Source organism: Trachurus japonicus, chromosome 14 (genome assembly GCF_045865225.1).
Source record: "Trachurus japonicus isolate A0001 chromosome 14, Traja_1.0".
Classification (NCBI taxonomy): domain Eukaryota; kingdom Metazoa; phylum Chordata; class Actinopteri; order Carangiformes; family Carangidae; genus Trachurus; species Trachurus japonicus.
The window spans coordinates 25,942,831-25,963,222 of NC_140920.1; the positions used below are offsets into that span (position 1 = coordinate 25,942,831).

The window sequence follows — 20,392 nt, forward strand, 5'->3', positions numbered from 1 at the left end:
CCCTGTTGGATATGACCTTCCCCTCCTCTCTGAAAACCAGTGAGCCTCCACAGCAGAACTTTACAGTCATTTAACCCATTATTATCTAACTGTTTGCAGAGTATGTATGCACAGTAGCTTTTATTCCTCATCACCCAGCGACCTTAACAAAATGCTGTAATGTAACCGGCTCATTAAGCCTTTTCAAATAAAGGTCTAGAGGTCTTGGAGGACACGGGGTGGCTACTGTAAGTTCAAGAGTCACAGCTACATCTTCCTTTCCAGCCATCCAAGCATGAAATTGAATTTGTCAGAGGATAACTGCTGCCACCTAAAGGTCAGAGGGCTCTCCATACTGTATGTACGTAGCTGAGAGGTATTTGCAGATTGTATGGATTGATTAAGCTGTTACAGTTTAACGCGTCTCTTGACAGGCTACAAACAAAGAAGCAGATAGCAATCATGAAAACACACACAGACTTCAGTTTCATTCAGAGAAATACATTTAGCCTGGAAGCACCTGTGCGGATAAGTTGACTCACACTGAGAGACCACCACTGGAGCATGAAATTGAAATTATTGATGGATACATTCTGACACCAAGGGGTCAGAGAGCCACAATGAACTGCATGTGTACCAGTGGTCATTTGGTGGCTGTGTGTGCACCTATGCTTCAAACAGTACACCTACACAGTGTAAGCCTACTAATCTACATAATACACCGTAATAAATGCGTACTCTTGTTAACACATAGAGCAGAAATAAAAAGAACAAAAGGAAAAGGGCACAATCAGATTATTTCAGTGTTTTATTCAGTTTCCGTGAATACAAAACTAATTATATTATAAAACTATTCGCTCTTGGGATTATGTAAGACTATCCTCGCAGACAGTCCTCCATGGCTTGCAGCTCCTGTAATTCATGGTTCTGAGGGCCACAGTGAAGATGGAGGAGTCGTCTGACCTTGGGGATGACGGAGAGGGCCGGGCCTCTGGCACCACTGGGGGGAGACAGGGAAGACATAGAGCTGTTGTTTCTACTGATAGAACAGTCAAAACAATGAGACACCGGCACTTCTGAGATTGTTCTGTCGACTCAGCTATAACTTTTCATCCCATTAAACTTACTGTCTCCAGTTTAGGGATTTACTGCTGCGTTTTTCCTTTGTATCTGCACAACTTACCCGTTGAAGTGTAGCTGAGCTAATTTGAAGAGTTGTTGACCCAGTTCGATACTGTCCTCTCCGTACTGGGAGCAAATAGCTACGGCACTTCGCTCCAGATGGGAGGCTGCGTTATTCCAGTCACCTAGAAAGAGCAGATACTGCAAAATCAGAATTGCCCTCAGCTCTGGTCGCGACCGAAGCTCGAGGTCATTGGACAGCCCCGGGGAGTCTGACAGTTTCTTGACTTTAACTTCTATATCTGAAAATTTTACATGACACTAATAAGATTTTTTTTTGCTGATTATCAGAGCACCGTGTGTCCCTGTGCATGTTCAGCAGCTGTCAGGATTACACCTCTATTTAAGTCTCTACCTGGTTTTGGAAAAAAGTGTCAAGGTGGTTATTTCTAACCTAAAAATAAGTCGTCCCCTGCTCCTCTGCTGCCACAGCCAGTAATGCCTCTTTATCTGCTGAAAAGGCACATTAACTTAATGGTGTTGCTTCATACTTTTCACTTCCCATCAGTTCATTTTTAATGGTCTTCTCTAGTGTTTTCCAGAGCATATACAGTATATATAGATATATCTGGTTAAGAAACTTTTGACATAAACTCCACCTGATTGAACCATCTCTAACACTCAATGTGTGTGTAGTACTTAAAGTACTAAAAACCTTCCTTGCATTCAATTACTATTAACATTACAGTGGCGATACCCACTGATAGTACAAGTTCATCTTTATCAGTCATTTGAAACTCTGATTCATGGTGAAGGACGGTATTTAAAGCTGAATATTCCTTTATACAGTCTGTAATATAATTATATTATATTCCCAATGTTCTTATTCTAAATGGCTAAAGCTAAGGGTAATTATAACTATAATTTCTTTCACTGAACTGCATACTATGAGTAAAGATTAAAAATGTCTTGCTCTATTATACATTTTAATCTTTACAATGTATCAAGTTTCTGGTTTATGTAATATTTTATATCTTGAGTTGTACAAAAAAAAAGAGGTGAGAGGTTGAAAGCCTTTTTGCATTAAAACTGGAGACTTGCCCTTCAGTCTGTTCAGACTGGACATCCCTGTTGTTTGGTAGAGAAGTCCATTTTCAGTTAATGGACAAGTCAAACCTTTTTGTGACCTTTGGAGCGTTAACTCAGTCTGCAAGAAAGTACTTGTACATCTCCTGCAGAGCAAAAACATGACCCCCAGCTCTGGAAGTGCAGGAGGGGTGAACCACACAGCTCTCAGCCACATACTCAAGCATCAATTTTCTCACCCATTGTAGCATACGCTCTGGCCATTGCATCAGCCAGCTCCCCTCGTACAGGGTGCGTCTCTGCAAAGAGGAGTCCAGACTGACACTGAGCCTTCTTCAACAGACTCAGAGCCTCGTCTGAGGGAAAGAAGAGCAGAAGAAGAAAATGGAGATGTAGCAAAGACCTTCTGAACAAACAATTCCACACAGAGCATCAGCAGCTGCTTCTCACCTGGCCTGTCTCTCTCCATCAGGTCCACAGCCTCGTCCAGGTCCAGTCTGATCTGCTGCAGCCTGCGGCTCACCTCGGATGAAGATATACGGTGACCGCAGGACGATCGAGGACATCTGAATTCTGTTGCTTTGCCAACACTGCATTTCTGAAAATCATATAAACTCTCAAATGTCAGGTAGGTGAGAGTAAAAAAAAAGAAAAAGTAAACGTAAAGAAAACCCACAATAGTACAAATTGACACGCACTTTGACTGATGCTTTGCACTTGCCGCACAGCAGTCCAGACTCACGACCACCTCCGACACCTGACTGCTGCTGTCTGCCCTCTGTGCCTTCCTCCTCCTCCTCCTCCTCCTCCTCCTCCTCCTGGGTCAGGGTGCAGGCCTCACACTGACACAGGAAGTAGTACTGCTGCTGCAGGAGACGCTGGCGTTCTCTGGTCACCATCCTACTGCTGTGAGGACCTGAAGCACAGACAGCAAACATGGTAATAGAAGCACACAGGAAACTGCAAACAAGAGCATCCTCAAATCAAATTTATTCTGATTCATACAAATGTTCACAATCTTTTTTTTTTTTTACCATAGCAGTGCAGGATGTCTTGTCCGGCAGTGATGTCTGTGGCTGCTCTCACAGTCACAGTGACCCCTCTGTGTTCGGCCGCACTCTCACTGAAGTCTGCTGCAGACACGTGTAATCCGGGAGGATCAACACCAGTTCCTGTGCTGAACACCAGGCTGGTGTTAGGACGGCAGGAGTGATTCAGAAGACTCAGTGTTGGGAACGCTGCTGTGGCGATGCGGATTTCCCTGCTGGACTGCACCGGTGAGTTTGTTGCCCCTGTAACACGCAAACACCAGAGTGTAGAGGTCACAGTGTCAGAGCAGGAGATACAACACCAGTTCCTCTGCAGTGGATTCACCACACAATAAGCGCAGATACAGTTACAGCAAAACTGATCCAATGTATCATTTAGTTGATCACCAGAAAATGAATCAACAACAATTTAGATAAAAGATGTTAAATGCCCCGATTTCACCGTTTCTAACTTCTCAGATATCAAGGTCTGTGGTTTCTTTAGCTTTCTATGAAAAGAGGAAACTGAATTTTTTACTCTGGACTATTACAGTGGGTCACATTTACTCAAAAGAAATATGCAATAATATAATACCTGCAGATCTACATTACCAGAAAATTCCAATTATTTATTTTCTTCATTGTCACTAATAAAAAAGAACAGGTATTGTCTACCTACAAACATGTTCGGGGGTAGATGAGAATATGATTTACAACTTCACACCACCAGCTACGGCCGCCGTCGCCCCTCCCTCTGACCATGATGCCACAAAAGTAATTGTACGCCCTGCAGCTTCTATGTCCTTTGTGCCCATGCTCCTGTCAAAATCGGGAGGTTGATTTAAAAGGGGTCACTGCAACAGTCCTTGCAGCCTGAATTGCTTGTGCACATATACTACACTGCTAAGATCTAAATTAGAGGCCCCAGATACCAGGCCATGGTATAGTCAGTACAAGGACAAATCCATTAAAATGTTTTAAAATCTGCAAAATACAACAGTTACTTGATTCTGTTTAATAGGCTGGTGATTTGTCAACTTGCTGCCAGCAACTACTTTATATTTATTTGCTTTAACTAAATTGATTCATATAATTCTTTTAATTTTAATCGTTAGGACCTTGTAACAGAAGTGGCCACTACCACTACAGTTGTTTATTGTGACAGAACTAAGTTTGAGGTGAGGTAGATATTAGATAAGACTGTGTGAGGAGTCACCTGTGTCCTGCAGCCTGAGGATTGCCTGAGCGTTACACCTCAGCTGCAGCAGGTGCCTCAGAACTGCACTTCCCAGCAGCCACTGCTCCGTGCTCCAGTCTGCATCACCTCCTTCCTCGTCCGGTGATTGCCCGTTCGTCCCCGAGGGCCCGCCGAGGGTCCAGGGTGAAGGTGGAGGTCCCGTTGCACTGAGCCTCAAGTAGAGTGTTGCTACGGTAACAGCGCTCAGGAAACGCAGGGAAAGACTATGGCGGTTCAGGTGGTGCAGCAAGTGAAACACGCTCAGGTAGGAGTCACCAGAGTATGGAGCAGAAGGAGCGGCTTGATTTGTGTGACGTGGGTAGGACTCACTGGACTCTGTGTGCTCGTCTCTGATTGGTTCCCTGGCCGTCTGGATGTTTTTTAATCCCGCCTTTAGCGTTACCCTCAGAGCGAGCTGTGACATCACGCCCATCACCGTCAGCTCTGCCCCCAGCGGGCATTCCCAGCAGTGATGTTCCTCCCAGGCGCCCCGCTGACAGCTGTCTGAACAGTAGCGGCTGTAGCTGCATCCCTCACACGGCACAGCACACACAGTCTCAGCCAAACACCGGTGACAGCACCTGTGCTCGACTCCAAACGCTCCTCTCTGTGGGTCCAGCCTCTCACTCTTCCCTCTCACTTCCTCCATCCCCGGTATGAGGACGCAGCTGTACGGCCTGTCGTTAAGGATCACCTCCCCCGCTGCTATTCTCTCTGCGGCCACCAAGTGTCGACCTTTCTCCAGGCTGAAGCCAACAGTAGCTCTGGGACTAATCCCACATGTGGGACGTTCAAGAGATTGGGCTTTGACCCCATCTGGACCTTTAGGATTGTGATGATCATCTTTTCCCTTCTGACTTCCAGAGAGATGTTTGAGACACTGTGTGCGACGGTCCTCCAGTTTGTGTAAAAGATGAGAGGGGTAACCACACTGCAGGGCTCTGTCAATGTCATCGAGGCATTCCTGAGGGAAACAGAATGACTTTAAAAACTCCTAAAAGTCAGTATTTTAGTTAGACTATACATTCTTTAAAGGCTGGGACTGTATTAATCTAACATGATGTCAGTTAGGCTGAGAGAGGAGCAGTAAAGTCTCCTCTGCCTACAGCACAGGGCTGATCAGACAGAACAAGAAAACTTAAAGGGATAGTTCAACATTTTGGCAAATTAGCCCATTGCCATAATCCCTATAGTTTTAGGAGGAGGTTTGTTACCTTTAATTATCGGTGCAAGCTATTTTTAGAACAGTGGAGCAGAGCCGCGAGCTGCTCAAAGCTACGCTACAGAGGCTAATGGGATTTCTTGGTTTCCCTCATAAAAGTCATCAAATACACAATCCAACAACTCCAAAGCGGTTTTGCGTGAATTTACCTTGAAATTTAATGTGTTAGGTTTGCATAAGACATAAGAAATTAGTTCATATTCCTTCTCAAATTTCACCCGCTTCATAAGAAGTTTTGAGGTTTCACACAAGACGTAGGCTTCTCTGTCATTTATCTTACACATCACTCAGAGATGTTTGGGTAAAAATGAGTAACAGCAGGGGAGGAGGTTTTCTTGGCTTGGCTACAGTCAGTGTAGGTTGAGCTGAGGATGAGCAGCAGTCCAATTCTTGTTGTAAATACTTGGCAGATTGACGTTCTCCCAACAACAGACCCAAACTACAGAGGCTTCCTACGCTTTGGATAACAAAGTTATAACACTAGACACCCCAGTGTGTTGTAAAACTCAAATGATTAGATGAGTGATCACTGCGGTGGTGTATCAGGAATCTGAGCTTTTATCCTTGGACTATTTATTAGGCCACTGAGTGTGAGTCGCCTTGTTGGAGTTGGAAAAGGAATTATATAATTTGTGAAACAAGGTTGAGTCAAGTATTCAATCGTGAAACTGGCCTCAATATAATGAGGCATTTTAAAAGAAGATGAGCTCCTGGTTTCAGAGGCAGTTTGATATTTACAGTGATATTGCAAAGATTGGAAATGAGCTAAATCACATGAATAACAGTTGTTCTCAGGGTGAAACTGAGCTTGTCTGCAGATCAGGGCTAGAGCTAGATGTTTGTCCTCTAATCATGCTCTCAGTCAGCAGTTTATTAAGTATGTCTTCCTCCAACTATTGCAGCCCTGCAATGAATCCTCCTCTGAGAAGTTATATAATTTAGCTTTTATTAAAACTGCTGTGTTGTTAGTATATATTTATATATACAGTTCAACAGTAGCACAAACTACAGCCTTTAAATGACCAGAGAGTTGAATCAACACCTCTAAAGTGGTTCCAACACAAACTGAATACAGTTGAGGTCATGATGGTGGAATCTATGACAGGACTATTGTATAAGAGTCCACGTGTTTTAACCTGTGTGCCTAATAAACTGTTGACCTTGTTGGGTAAACGTCAGTGAAAAAGTAGAAATCCTGACATTATTATAAAATTGTTTATTTCTGTGCTTTTGCAATTACTCTCCTAAAAACAACAAGCTTGTGTAAAAGGTGGTCTACATGGGTATTAATGATAACACAGGTACTATACACTGCTTTGTGCTTTTATTGTGGAAGGTGGTGCTGTCTTGTCTCACCTGGTAGTGCTGCAGATGGTGGAGTGCAGCTGAGCGGTTGGCATAACACAGAGACAGCTGCTCCGAACTTCGGGGAGCAAAACATATACCCTGTCATGACAGGAGACAGAGAAGCTGAGTGTTGACGGGCATTAATTAGGACTGAGAGGCTTGTCAACCTTAAGGAATAATAATCCTGCATGTATCTTTAGACTGCTACTCTGAAAACACAAACATCTAATAAATCATAGTTATCAAATGATACAGTTCTCTTACTTCTGTATCAAACCATAACTAACCTGCAATGCCACAAATGACATGTAAAATAACAGAGAAACAGAAATGTAATCAGATAAAAAAAAAATCAGTGCCATGTGAACATAAACAGAAGGTATAAGTGCTGTTTTAAATGCCCCTGACATGTTTGAGGTTGTTTTTTCCGCCTCACCTGTGAGTAGTGCAGGGCAGCTGCAGTGTAGTCTCTGCTCTTGAAGCTGGAGTTGCCCCTCTCCCTGCATTTGGCTGCTTGCTCTGTGTCCTTCTGCACTGAGTGTCCTGCAGAGACTGACTGCAGAAAATCAAGGTCATCTCGGCTGAAAAAAGAGATGCGCAGTCTAAAGTTAAATAATACACAGAGGACACACTGTGTGATCAACAGCTGAACCTGTAGCTTCTTGTATAAAACTTTCCCCAGCAGCAATACCAGGGGGACTGGAGTTCACTGATAGGCTACATTTGAATGAATGAATTACGTATAAAATTTATTCATTTTGGACAACGATAGGTCTTGACCAGTGAGTAACAGAAGATAGATGCTTTATCCACTACTACTTAGTTGTTAGCTAGCTACGTACTCACGTTGTCAGAGTTAAGGCACACTTAAACACATCATCTAATTCAGCCAGGGATGTGAAATGTTCCTTTAACTCGGGGTCGAGTCCGGTCCACTTCTGTGCAACGTGATCCTGCCACTGGACACACGGGAGATCCATCATGAAGGAGGAGGAAGCCTCATGGGCACCGGACGGCAGCTTTGGGTTTATTTTCGGTTCGTTTCATGCCACTTTTACACAGCTGTAAGGCTTTGTTAAGTTAGATTTGAGTTGAAAGTAGTTTCCGTTAAATCCTTCAAAATAAAGCCTTTGCTGTCAAAGTCGAGGGATGATTGAGGAAAATGTAACTCACTCACTAGCCTACTCATTCACACTACTAAACCCATACACATTGGGTTGTCTTTATATTATGTTTTCTGTTAAGTCTTTTATGTCATTCCTAAGTACAGATTTAAATACACGCATTGAGTCATGTTGCTCCAGTTTATATTGACACTTGGACCAATAAACCTGCCTGCCAGTAAATGTTGCCTGTACACTCTCCCATTAAGTAATAACCCGACCTACACTATAAAAGGATCACTACATTTCAAAACATAAATGATCACTGGAAGTAAATTGTATTAGTCAAAACATTGCTCACCCAATATTGTAAGTTAGATTTAAGAAAGCTCAAGGGCCAATCCACAAAAGGGTAGTTAGGCTCTCTAGAGTACATTAGTGTATAATAATTTAGATTTGATTCTGAGGTTTTAAGATCCTACCCGTATTGCTGCCCTGGGTATTTATTTCCCCATTCCTCCCAATAAGATACAACAGCTTGTAGTAATGCTACGCCATCAACAGCTCTTATTTTGAAGGTGGAAATGCGCCATATCCGGTGTAGTTGTCGTTCGAGTATCGTTTGCCTCCTCTCGCGATAGTTTCCGGACCTTTACCTGGTCTTTGCATGAAAGTAGCTGCAGTTTTCTGGATTTGAGAGCAACTCTACCCGGGAGAGATGAGTGCAACTCTCACACAGGGGGCGATTCAAGTACGTGTTAATATTATAATAAATTGGTTCCCTTGTTTTTTTCTTGACTCGAAGTTGCCAGGCTGATATTTAGGCAGTAGCGCTACTAGCTCGAGCCTGTTAGCACAGTCAGCTAATGTGATTTAAAGAGTTAGCTGCTTTTCTATCTTAAAATGTTTAGACTTGTCTTTGAAAACATGTCAAAAAGGTGAGTTTCTCTGCACGTGTGGTGATTAAGTGTTGCTTTGTTTCATTTATTTAAACACTGACACGTGACTGTGTTATTATTAAATAGACAGAATAAAATCTTAATACTTGCCCGTGTTTTCCTTGCAACTTGGCGTCCAGAGAGACAATGAACGCTTACAAACTTATTTGATGGGGGCAGTATAAATTAATCGCCTGGTATTAGTCTCTTACAATATGAGACTTTGACACTGTCACTGTGGTACGTAGTAAATGATGAGACGAGGGGAGGTGGGCTGAACCTGCAGGAACCTGTCATACCGTATAATATGTAACTTAATCAGTGTTTTTGTTGTGTAGGCCCTGCTCGCAGGCTCAAATGTGGACAACTCTGTGCTGCAGCTGGTGGTAAGTTAGTTTGAGGAGTCCACTTGATTAGCCAGGCCAGCTAGCCTAGAAATCTAGACGCACCCTAGCGGCGGCTTGTCAGGCCACCCAAACAATGGCAAATGAGATACAGTAGTTCATTACATTGATGCAAATATCATATACAAACGTACACACCCAAGGTGACTTTACAAGACAGAGTTAAAAAACAATATAGCATACAATTTGAAAAAATAACACTATAATTAGAATACAATTTAATGATATCTAGTAATAACATTAACAATAATAACAAAAAATCTATAAAACAAATATAACATGTTTACAGTGAAAAAGTCAACATTAAATCATTTTTAATCCTTGATGCCAATACAATGTTTTAGGCCATCTAAAGACATTTAAGTGGATAGCTCACTTTGTATGTTATATATCTGTACTCAAACTGTCAAATAGTTAAAGGCAATGTGATAACAGATCGTTCTTCATGTTTGTCAGAACATACGTAAGATCAAGAATGAGACTGGCCCATCCAGGTTCCGGCTTATGCTGAGTGACGGCCAGTACGCTTGGGGTTGTGAGTATTAAGCAGTAAATTTCATACTGTGGGTTCAGTTTACCAAGGCACTGATAGGTCACTTGACCAGACCGCAAACAAACCTGGGGTTCAACTAAGGCAATGTTATCAATTACAAAGTACAGCAGTAGTGCCAAGGAAAATGTTCAGCTCAGAGACTGTCTGAGAATGTGTCTTGAATAGATTTGGTTTGTATGTGTTTGTGTATGTAGGCTTCCTGTTGGCTTCCCAGTTAAACCATCTAGCTGAAGAGGACCTCCTGTCACCAAACTGTGTGTGTAAGCTGAAGAGGATCATCACTAACACATTAACAGATGGCAGGTGTGTGTTTCCTAATTTTTTCCCTTCTTCCTCTCATTTTTTTCCTGTATGTAATCCCTGTTTGCTTTATCTTTACTTTCTCCCACTTACTGTGTTCCAGGGCTGTGACGGTTGTGTTGGACATGGACGTACTGCAGTCTGCTGAGGAAGCGGGAGGGAGGATTGGAGAGCCCATTAAGCTTACAACAGATAGTATGTTCCTTTTAAAATGTACTTGCATTATGTTAAACACTAATTAAAAAGCATCTGCAGGTCTCATATTCTCTTCATTCAATTTACAGGTCAGATGTCATCTCCACAGAAGTTCCCCCCAAGCCCAGCTTCACCCAGACCTTCATCAGCTGCTGTACCTGGGCCGTCCAATGCAGACAACAGCAGTGAGTGCCATTATTCTATTTGATGTCATCATTCTGATCTTCCCTTAAAGGGATACATTTTGGCAAATTGGCCCATTTCCATAATCCCTACAGTTTTAGGAGTAGGTTTGTTACCTTTAATTGTCGGTGCAAGCTGTTTTTAGAGCTCAGAGCTACGCTATGGAGGCTAATGGGATTTCTTGGTTTCCCTCATCAAACTCATCAAATACACAATCCAACAACTCTGGTGGACAAGTTGTGACCTGAGACTGCTTGCCGAAAAACTGCCCCAGACGGGAACGCACATCAGCGGTTTTGCATGAATTTACCTCTAAAACAACTCTGTCTCGTAACATTCCGTTATTGTCTCATAGCGTGGTGAATGTGCAGGTCACAACTTGTCCACAAGAGCGTTTTGGAGTTGTTGGATTGTGTATTTGATGAGTTTGAAGAGGTAAACCAAGAAATCCCATTAGCCTTCATAGCGTAGCTCTGAGCAGCTCACGGCTCTGCTCCACCGTTTTAAAAATAGCTTTTACTGACAATTAAAGATAATGAACCTACTCCTAAAACTATAGGGATTATGACAATGGGCCAATTTGCCAAAATATTGAACTATCCCTTTAAATATGTCTTTATGATAGATTCTTGCATTACGAAGTACCCTCTCATGTCACTGACTCTTTTGACAGCAGCAGGTATTCCAGTGAAATCTGATTGGTGTTATACGATCATCACTATCTTATTTGGTGAATCCTGAGGAGCAGGACTCCACCTGTTTTCTCCAGCCAACAAATAGGATGAATTTAAACTGTATCCCAAAAGTTATTGATTAGCATGTGTATATTACCAGATATTCTAAGAATATAACTTACAACCTTCTTTTTCCATGCACGAGTGAGCAACATGAGGCGGCTACAGATTAGATACAATTTATTTTTGTTTCTGTGGTGTTATTTTTTTTTAAACTAGTAGCACACAATAATATACGGTAAGCGGTAGAACAAAAATATATGTGTGTGTGTGTGTGTGTGTGTGTTTTCCATGCCACTGAATACAAGGCAGAGATTTGTGAATAAATCAATTTTAAACATAACAAAGCAATAACCGCAGAGGCCGTAGAGCTCTCTGTTTGTGGGTATTACATGCCATATAGATTAATACTACTTATTTGCTGAGCAGATTACAGTAATTAAATACCCCGCTAATGTAAACCCGTTGTTTTAAATGGGGTTTTCTCAGCCTCAAGAGAGTTTTGTCACCCAGAAGTCACAGACTTTATTCTTTTTCTGTTGAAATGTGCTTGTAGAGGACCAAAGTATGTTTATGAGTCAGATTATGAAGCAAATAGGGGTCATTTTCAAGTAATAGCTAACTGAACACCATTTTGGATTTAGTAAAATATTAGCCTCTTTGTTGCATGAGGAATTATTGTCTTTTCATTTCAAATAATCCTGCTTATAGTTCATTCTCTGGTGTCAGATCCTCATGAGCACGAGTATTTAGTTGGGTATTAACACCAGCCCATGTCCCATATGGTGAAAACTGAGTTGCACCTTCAGAATGACAGTAAATCTTATGAGCTGGTTAACTTCTTGAGCTTTGGCCCAGTTATTTTAGAGAAAATTGGAATAATTTGACAGACTCCAACTCCACCAACAGAGGGAGCCATGTACCCTTCGAAGGAAGGCTGCTGATGAATGATTTGCAGATCCCTCACTGGTGTTTCACCTCAGTGCAGTTGTCTGTTTATAATTTGGGACCAACAGAGTCTTTGTCGCTCGGTTTTCAATCTCGTGAACCGTACCACAGTTTGACCGCTCTGACTAAAAAGTTTCTGCTCCTTTAAAATGCATAAAGCTTAAGTGTTCAAAGGCTGCAGTCTGAGAGTGGGTGAGGAGAAGATAAAACAGGATCATAAGACACAGCATGGTTTTAACCAGTCAAAGGTAGCCACAGGAAATGCAGCTTTTATACATTACAGTCTGCACTTTTATCATATTTATTGCTCAGCCATGAGAGCAGGAAACTACAGTCTCATGTTGCCCACCGGCCACAGCTGCTGGTGGAGTCCATAACTCACCCTTCACTGTTTTAATACTAACCAGAATTTTATAACAAAATAGGAGCCCCAAATGATGGTTGGTCGCCTGCCAAAAAGACTGCAGCCATGTATCATGCCTAAAGTAGCCAGTGTTTTATTGGATCTTCTTTTATTAGCTTAGCCTTTGTTTCACTCACTTGTTTTATACCAGCAACCGCTCGCAGCATCGGCATTGATTTTGTTATGTGGCAGAAACATACCCAATAGCCCTCCTCAGTGGAGGATGTGGGCATGTGGGTGGATAATGAGTGCTTGGTATACATTGTGTATTTGTCCATGTGTAGGTGTGTGTCCGTATGTGTGTGTTGTGACTGAGGGAGCTTGTGTGGGCCGGTGGCTCCTCCAGTTCACGGCTTCATGAATATTGTGTTGTGGACTGAATCCCCATGTAGCGACGCACAGACGGAGAGAGAGAAAGAGAGAAAGTCAACTCATTTGACTCAGCAGAGATGAGGCTCTGCATTAAGTAGTTCATCAGACTCTTTCCTCGTTATATCCTTTGATCCATGTTACTTCAGAGATCCCAGCAGATACAGAAAACCTGCTGCTCTGTTTAATTGTTGGGTTGATGAAATGGTCCTGTGTCCCCCTTTAGAGACAAAAGCAAACCTTATGCGTTCAGTCTCAAAGTGTTTTCTCTAACTCAGTGCGGCTAAGTGGTTGATTACTTTCCAATATTTTTGTAAATTGCATTTGCAGTAAGTCAATAAATTTGCGTGCATTCAGAAAACTGCCAATTGCCACAAATGAAGTGATTCCAACGGGTTGTGGGCAACGTAATGACTGGGGAAGCTGCGGCTTTATCGGGGCTGGGTTCAAGCCTTTGTAGAGACTTCAATCTTCTAGCAGCACACCGAATCTCTGGGTGTTTTCGCTTGGCTCATGCGGCTCTCTGCTTCCTTCGCTTGCGTCTCTTCTTTGTGTGTTAGTAGCTGCTGCCAGTGGCGATGCTACAGCGAGCTCACATGTGAGGAGGAGGTGCAAAAGCACAGGAGATGTGTTTACCAATCGGGACTTCCTTCCTCACTCCAGCGTCGTTTTCCAAAACTCATGCTACCCACGATGCACAGCGTCTCAGCTGCCTCATAATGTGTGGAAATAATTTGATACAAATTTCAAAAGAAATCACCCGACGCTTGATGACTGCTGCTCCTGTACCAATTATAGATCTATTGCTGTGTCAGAGCGTGATATAAATAACACCCACAGACAAACACATTAGTTTATTCTCGAAATAAAAGGACGGACAAGAGGGAGACATAAAATAAAATCAATCATTTTGCCATGAAATGCTACAGATATATTAACTCCATGTTATAGAGGCTCAGGCTGGATTTTATAGGACAAATACTTCTTTGACTGATCAGAACAAACATTACCTACAAATACGCCAAGATACACTGGGACCAAAATAAGAGAAGATGAAGAAAGTCTTTGACTGATTAAATAAACACTGCTTTTTGATTCATTCATCCTTGAAAATAAACACATCTGATAATAATTTTTACTCCCTGGATACAAGAAAATGTGCTGCACTGCAATCAGACAATAATAATAACATTTCATTATTGCTGTTTCAACAACCAACCATCAGCCTGCTCCCTCTGATTGAAATGTTGTTGCTATGTGGTTAAAATCACAGGATACACCTGTGACTTGTCTCTCTCCTGCCTTCATGCTCCTTGTCCTCTCCAAGGTGTAGTTAAGGTTGGACTCTTGACTTAAATTCAGGTCGAGGGCTGGAGGACGGAGGAGTGAAGACGGACAGAAGGATACTCCCTGAATAGGAAACGCCCCCCGTTTACTCTAGGTGATCCATCCTGTAGTGACCTCTGACCTCTGTTTACAGTCACAGCATGTGATCAGATGATTTTATCTGATGAGTTTGAAGAACAAATTCAAAAATATTTGGATTTTTTGATGTTTCGTCCTGTTTGAAGATGTCGGTCATCAGTGACGTTGAACTCTCTCCATTCAGAGCACATCACGGTATTAATATTCTGTAGTAATAGACAAAAAAAAACAGTCTTTTACAGTAGGTGTGGAGTCAGAGGTTGTGACATAGTAGCCACTGACAGTTTTGTGTTACCATTTTAAATATTCATCAGCAGCCATCACTTAAAATACACTACCTTCAAACTGCTTCGCCGATGATATTTAAATTCCAGTGAGATCTGCGCTCGCCGAAGTGCAGCTAAAAAAAATATTCATTATTCATCAGTAACCATTCTCTGCAGGTTTCCTTTGTCCTCACAACTCCTTCTCTCCTCTACACTCGCAGTCCCTCATAAACACACACACACACACGCTTCACACACTCTTTCAATATTCACTCTCCCTATTTATTGCTTTTTTCTCACCTATATGTTTCTCTCCTCCAACACCAAGCACACTTTACAAACACTGTTGGCATACACATTAGCAACATGTTCTGATCTTAATCACAAAAAATGAGGATCCCTGATACAGCTCTGTGCCACTCTCTGCTCTGGTCTTCACCCTCCCTCCACCCATTCCCACAACCTATCATTTCCCCTTCTCCTCTTACACTACCAGCTCCTTTCCTCTAACTCTCTATACAGATAGCGTGTGTATGAATATTGATGTTAATTACCCCTTGCCTGAAAATAGCTGTTCAACCTGTGATTTCCCCAAGGAATTTGCTCCACACACACACACGTACACACACAGAAGTACGCGGAAGGTATCATGGAGGTGAATATTTGTTGTTCTCCAGCATTGGAGCTTAAATCAGTCAAGTGGTCTCTGTGTAATTGCATCTTTTTTTTTTTCCCAGACAATTCTTCCCCCAAATTGCTGTTGCCCAATATGGCAGATCATTCATGCCAAGATGAGGCATTACATGAATACATTCTGACAGCAGCTGTCTATCTGGCCTGCTGATGGGGCTGAAGCACATGGCTGATGCTACGTGCTTTTATATTGTGGGAGGTGGGGATAAGACCCCGTGAGTCTGTGGACTCGTCCAAACTGCTCAAGTTCTCCGGCAAATAAGGAAATAAGAAAAAAAAGGAAATTATGTTTTTGGGTCATCCACCCATCACAAAAACACATTTTTGGTCATAACTCAAGAATTCTTATAATTAAGTTTGACTGGACTGGTTGGCAGATGCATCCGGCCACATTGCAGTTACTCTTAACTTTCTTTAATTGTGTTCATGAGGTTTTTTTTAATTAGATCTGAGTTGAATGAATGTGTGCATATTAAGGACAGACCCAGCTTGATTAATTAGACATCAGGGCCAAGTATTATTCTCTCAGAGCTACTTTGTACAACATGCTGCGCAGAAGTGACGCAACACAGCCTTTATAAATAGGTATAATGGCACATGTTTCAGTCTCTGAACACATGTCAGCATTCATAATGCTGCACTCAGACTTTAATATGAATGGTGCCAAATATACAGTGGTTGTATTGTATAGCAAATGAAAAAGAAAAAGACAGTGTGTGAGAGAAGTGTGGACCCAGCGTACATTCTGTGAGGAAGGAGTGGGAGCTTTTTCCATCCAATCATCAAGCACTTTGGACAGAGTGTAGTTTTATGTCACAGAGGAACATTCAGGATATGTAGAGCTGCTGTTGAGTCCTAAACAACACAATCCATGTTTAGGAATGGATTATTAGAAGCATCTGTGGGAAGCAGCATATGTCCATAGTCTTCATCATTTTGTGCTCTTCTGTCTCATTTTGCTGTTTTAAAAGTGCGACGCAGCTAGCAGGAGGAGAGCTAGGTCCTGGCTGCACATATTTTTCTCAAGTCTTTTCCTATGGTAGCACTCAGGGACCTAGAGCTGTAGAGTGTTATTTAGAAAATGACCGTAATTCTCCTTTAAGACTACTATTTACAAATTTCTATCTGGTGTCTTAGCCACAAGACTGATATTCTGATACGAAATTGTAATAATAATAATTATTATTTTTGCTCTGACTGAAAGGCATAAGTATGGTAATTATGAAATTAATAATTGTTTGGCAGCTTTACCCATGAGGAAAAGCAATTTAAATCATTGGCACAAACTCCAGTCACTGTGTGGAGATCTGCAGGGGGGGTTCAACTTTCTCAGCTATTTTATTATTTTGGCAGCTGCGCTCATCATCAGATAACAGTGGTACCACTAATACTATAACTGTTGAAATGTTTTTGTCAATTTGTTTTAATTAGGTTTTTAAATCTGGTGCGTGCTCCATATCAGTACCTGTAAATACATTTGTCAACGTGGGATACTGTTATTGATACCTTTGACTTGTACTTTGAGATTATAACCATCTCACAATGTATTGAACGTCTTTACAGTCAATAAGGAAAATAATGAAAAAGCTACCTTTGCCATATTTCTGCATAAATAAGCATAATTGATCCAGGCCATTGATTAGTTGTTCAGTCAGAAAGAAATGAGCTTGCTAGACCTTTGTAGCCCACTGTTCATCTGCCCGCCTTAGTAATTATGCTTTAGGAGAATCCATTGGAGACATTGCAGAATCTAGAGCCAGAATATATTTGATCGGTTTCCTTGATAAATCAGATGATCTTTTTTAATTACTAATCTTGTAACGCTAATAAAACTCCCTTACATTAATTAATATAAAATGAGTTCCCCTTAAGATTTTCAACTGTGTTTCTCCGCAGCATATTCTCCTCCCCGAGGTTGTGGAAAGTCGTCCATGATGGCTTCGCCCATGAAAGCTTCGCCCATGAAAGCTTCGCCCATGAAAGCTTCGCCCATGATGGCTTCACCCTCAAAATTTTCACCGATGAAGGCTTCGCCCATGAAGGCCTCACCATCAAAGTTTTCACCCACCAAGTTTTCACCCATGAAGGCCTCACCATCAAAGTTTTCACCATCAAAGTTTTCACCATCAAAGTTTTCACCCTCAAAGTTTTCACCAAAGAAGGATTCACCCGGCTCTCCAGGTTCTTCAACCAGAGTGATACCGATTTCCTCCCTCAACCCTTACCAAAGCAAGTAAGTTGAAGTGTGTGTCCATGTCACATACATGTATCTTGTTTGAAAGAGAGAGAACCTGACTGGCCTTTACTCCAAGAAATGAATACATGCATTTATGATATGATTAATCTTTGATCCCCCCCCCCTCTATTCTTCTCATCCATAAGCTAAACTATTTCCTCTCATTCTCTAGCTCTACATTGCTGTTTGCTAAGTGGCACTTTGGGGCATGTTTGGATGTGTTTTTATATAAATGTTTCTGCATGCATGTGTGACCAAACTGACCATTCTTTTTTTTTTTTATGTCATTGCGCCTGGCTTTGGCGAGATGTGCATGTGCATGTTAGTCAGCCCATTTGCATGGAAATGAAATGAAATGACCAATCTCGCCTCAGAAGCGGACACTTTAATGGCAGGTACTGCCAGGTCTTTATGATCCGCTGCTGAGGTTTTGATTCTGTTATTTAGCCCGGTGGGGATTTGACCAGCCTCGTTTTTTTTTCCCACCCTTCCTTCCCTCTCACAATTTCTTCTCCTCCTCCAGGGCTCCATTTTACAGCTTTTCTCCCCCCTCTTGGTTCTTATCATTTCATTGAGCTTAAATCTCTGTCTCTGACCTTAAAGTTGGCCACAAAAAGACAAGAGGGCAGTATAGTGAGATGTAGTTGTCCGGATTGGACTAAAAGTACCCTGTCAACTCGGCCTCCATGTTTGGGCTCTGATAATGTAGCTCTGTTTGAAATTGCAAGCTGTAAAGATAACTGTGCCTGTAGGAGTTGTAATAAACTGATGACTGTTCTAACTTTGAAGTTGGGGAGTACCTACAGTGAGTTAAACAGATGACTTCAGCAGCTCTGCTTCCTCCACGTATGTTTGCATGAGATGAAAAGTGCAGGTGTGTGTCTGTGTGTGGCATCAAGCGTTTGATACAGTTGATTAAATGTGCATGGTCTTTTATGGCCGTATGTATGGCTTTTTCATCCCATTCTACTGGTTTTAAGTAATAGCATCTAGAGCAGACTATAATTGACTTTTGGCTGCCATAAAACCTCAGTGTAGCAGTCTTATCCATACTGAGCAGGGAACAGGGTTCACTCTGGGCCGGCAGCTGCTCTCATGATAGGGGATTTAATTGCAGGCAAAGTTATGGTATGAATATCCTCCACTGCACAATTATCAGCCCAGTCAAAAAGCTCACTGCTGCATAAACCGCAGAGCTCGGCTGGCTGTTGTTAAAAACAGAATGAGAGGCACATTTTAAATGCATCCAGGAGTTGGCAGATGTACAACACCTAGTTCACTCTTTGAAAAGAAAGTTGTTGGATGCCTGTTTTTTTTTTTTTTTTCCTTTCATGGAACTTTAAAAAAAAAACTGCGGAGACACTGGTGGTGTTTCCTTGGGAGTTGTTCTCTTGCTCACTTGTGTTTGACGTTGGTAACTGATGCGAGCTGGGTTGGGATGCTCATTAACAAAAGAAGGAAGTGTCTCTGCAGCATTTTCTCAGAGTGTGCTGACCTTTAGACTGCAACTTTAGTTAAGTGTGTTGGTCAAAGAAAACTTTTGTAAATTATTTTTTGACAAGGAGATGCTGGTCAGTACAGTAGGTATCCTGTATGTACTCAGATGCAAGAAATCTGTCACTGGAAATATTTATGAGAACACTTGTGCTTAAAGTGTTTCACTTAAAGCATTTTCTGCGCTTCAATTTTAGTCAGTTGGCCTTTGGAGGACCTTTTTCTGTCAGCAATAAGTTCATTTTAAGTCCACTCATTTACCACTTTGATATTTTTGATTTACAGTAGTCTTACCACTGCTGCCTTCTCTTTGTTTATCCTTAGATGGACCATCAGAGCCCGAGTGACCAACAAGTCCAGCATCCGCACCTGGAGCAACTCCAAGGGAGAGGGCAAGCTCTTCTCCTTTGAGATAGTGGACGAGAGTGTGAGTAGAGAAGCAGAGAGGACAGAATATCTGTGTGTTGCATGTCAACACACGTCACACATGGCTGTTTTTTGTTTTATCCGCTGGACACGATGTCGCTTAATGGAAATGTTCTGGTCCGCAGGGAGAAATCAGGATCACAGCCTTCAACAAGGAGGTGGACAGGTTTTTCTCTCTAGTGGAGCAAGGCAAGGTGAGCAGGTCCCACTCACCCATATCCATCCACACTAAAGGTGATAAGAGCTTGTTGGAAATTTCACCCAAAAACGATAACTTGTGTGTGTGTTTGAGATTGAGAAGGCCCCACGCTGTACAGTAAGTCAATGTTTGCACCGACATCGTTTCCAACAGAGCTGTCACGTCGTCATAGTAGTCATTAACGCAAGACTCATTTTGAGAACAGCAATATCTACAGGCTATAACGAATGTGCAAGCTACACGCCGACTAAGCCCCAGTGACAGGTATCCATTCTGTATGCACACAGCGCCCCAGACAAGTGTATCATCTGTAAAATAGTGCCTAATAAACCCCTTCTGCAAAATCCTCCCATGCCTGCAGGACTTCTGGCCAATGAATGAGCCAGAGGCAAGTATTAGAGGATTTTGTCGAAGGGATTTATTAAGTCATATTTTACTGAAATATATATGTTTGAGACACAGACACCAAGAAGTTGAGTGGATGTACAAGGTGGGTAATAAG

At 42.0% G+C, this 20,392-nt stretch overlaps 2 protein-coding genes across 5 annotated transcripts in view; one reads left to right on the forward strand and one right to left on the reverse strand.

The window, feature by feature from the left end:
- Positions 1–772: 772 nt before the first annotated feature.
- On the reverse strand, positions 773–8,090 carry smyd4 (SET and MYND domain containing 4). 2 transcript variants are annotated; one of them, XR_015037637.1, is made up of 10 exons: positions 7,868–8,090; positions 7,458–7,602; positions 7,031–7,120; positions 4,432–5,416; positions 3,222–3,479; positions 2,886–3,103; positions 2,638–2,777; positions 2,427–2,543; positions 1,163–1,286; positions 773–979 (listed from the first exon to the last, which is right to left on the reverse strand). XR_015037637.1 is itself a non-coding variant. In XM_085798618.1 (10 exons), the coding sequence occupies exons 1-10, from the start codon at positions 8,002–8,004 to the stop codon at positions 856–858; spliced, it is 2,346 nt and encodes a 781-aa protein (XP_085654744.1). In that variant the 5' UTR covers positions 8,005–8,090; the 3' UTR covers positions 773–855. The 2 variants fall into 2 exon arrangements, 1 of the variants encoding a protein (XP_085654744.1); XM_085798618.1 differs by having other exon boundaries at positions 2,638–2,785.
- Positions 8,091–8,744: 654 nt separating this feature from the next.
- The window catches only part of LOC146974888 (replication protein A 70 kDa DNA-binding subunit-like), a 36,065-nt gene continuing 24,417 nt past the window's right edge, over positions 8,745–20,392 (forward strand). For 2 of the 3 annotated variants that reach the window (XM_085798620.1, XM_085798619.1), the window contains exons 1-9: positions 8,745–8,875; positions 9,401–9,448; positions 9,923–10,001; positions 10,214–10,322; positions 10,423–10,514; positions 10,604–10,699; positions 17,432–17,768; positions 19,590–19,692; positions 19,817–19,885. In XM_085798620.1, coding sequence (XP_085654746.1) covers positions 8,843–8,875; positions 9,401–9,448; positions 9,923–10,001; positions 10,214–10,322; positions 10,423–10,514; positions 10,604–10,699; positions 17,432–17,768; positions 19,590–19,692; positions 19,817–19,885 — 966 coding nt within the window. In that variant the 5' untranslated portion in view covers positions 8,745–8,842. The remainder of the gene's footprint in view (positions 8,876–9,400; positions 9,449–9,922; positions 10,002–10,213; positions 10,323–10,422; positions 10,515–10,603; positions 10,700–17,431; positions 17,769–19,589; positions 19,693–19,816; positions 19,886–20,392) is intronic. The other variant, XM_085798621.1, reaches the window with a different exon arrangement.

What these genes read in the sequence shown, in the direction of transcription:
- smyd4 (XM_085798618.1), bottom strand. Translation starts at nt 8,004, where the DNA reads ATGATGGATCTCCCGTGTGTCCAGTGGCAGGATCACGTTGCACAGAAG. An exon ending in GATGGAGAGAGACAGGCCAG is followed by an intron (nt 2,544 to 2,637) that starts GTGAGAAGCAGC and finishes TCTTTCCCTCAG; the next exon opens with ACGAGGCTCTGAGTCTGTTG. An exon ending in GCTCAGCTACACTTCAACGG is followed by an intron (nt 980 to 1,162) that starts GTAAGTTGTGCA and finishes GTCTCCCCCCAG; the next exon opens with TGGTGCCAGAGGCCCGGCCC.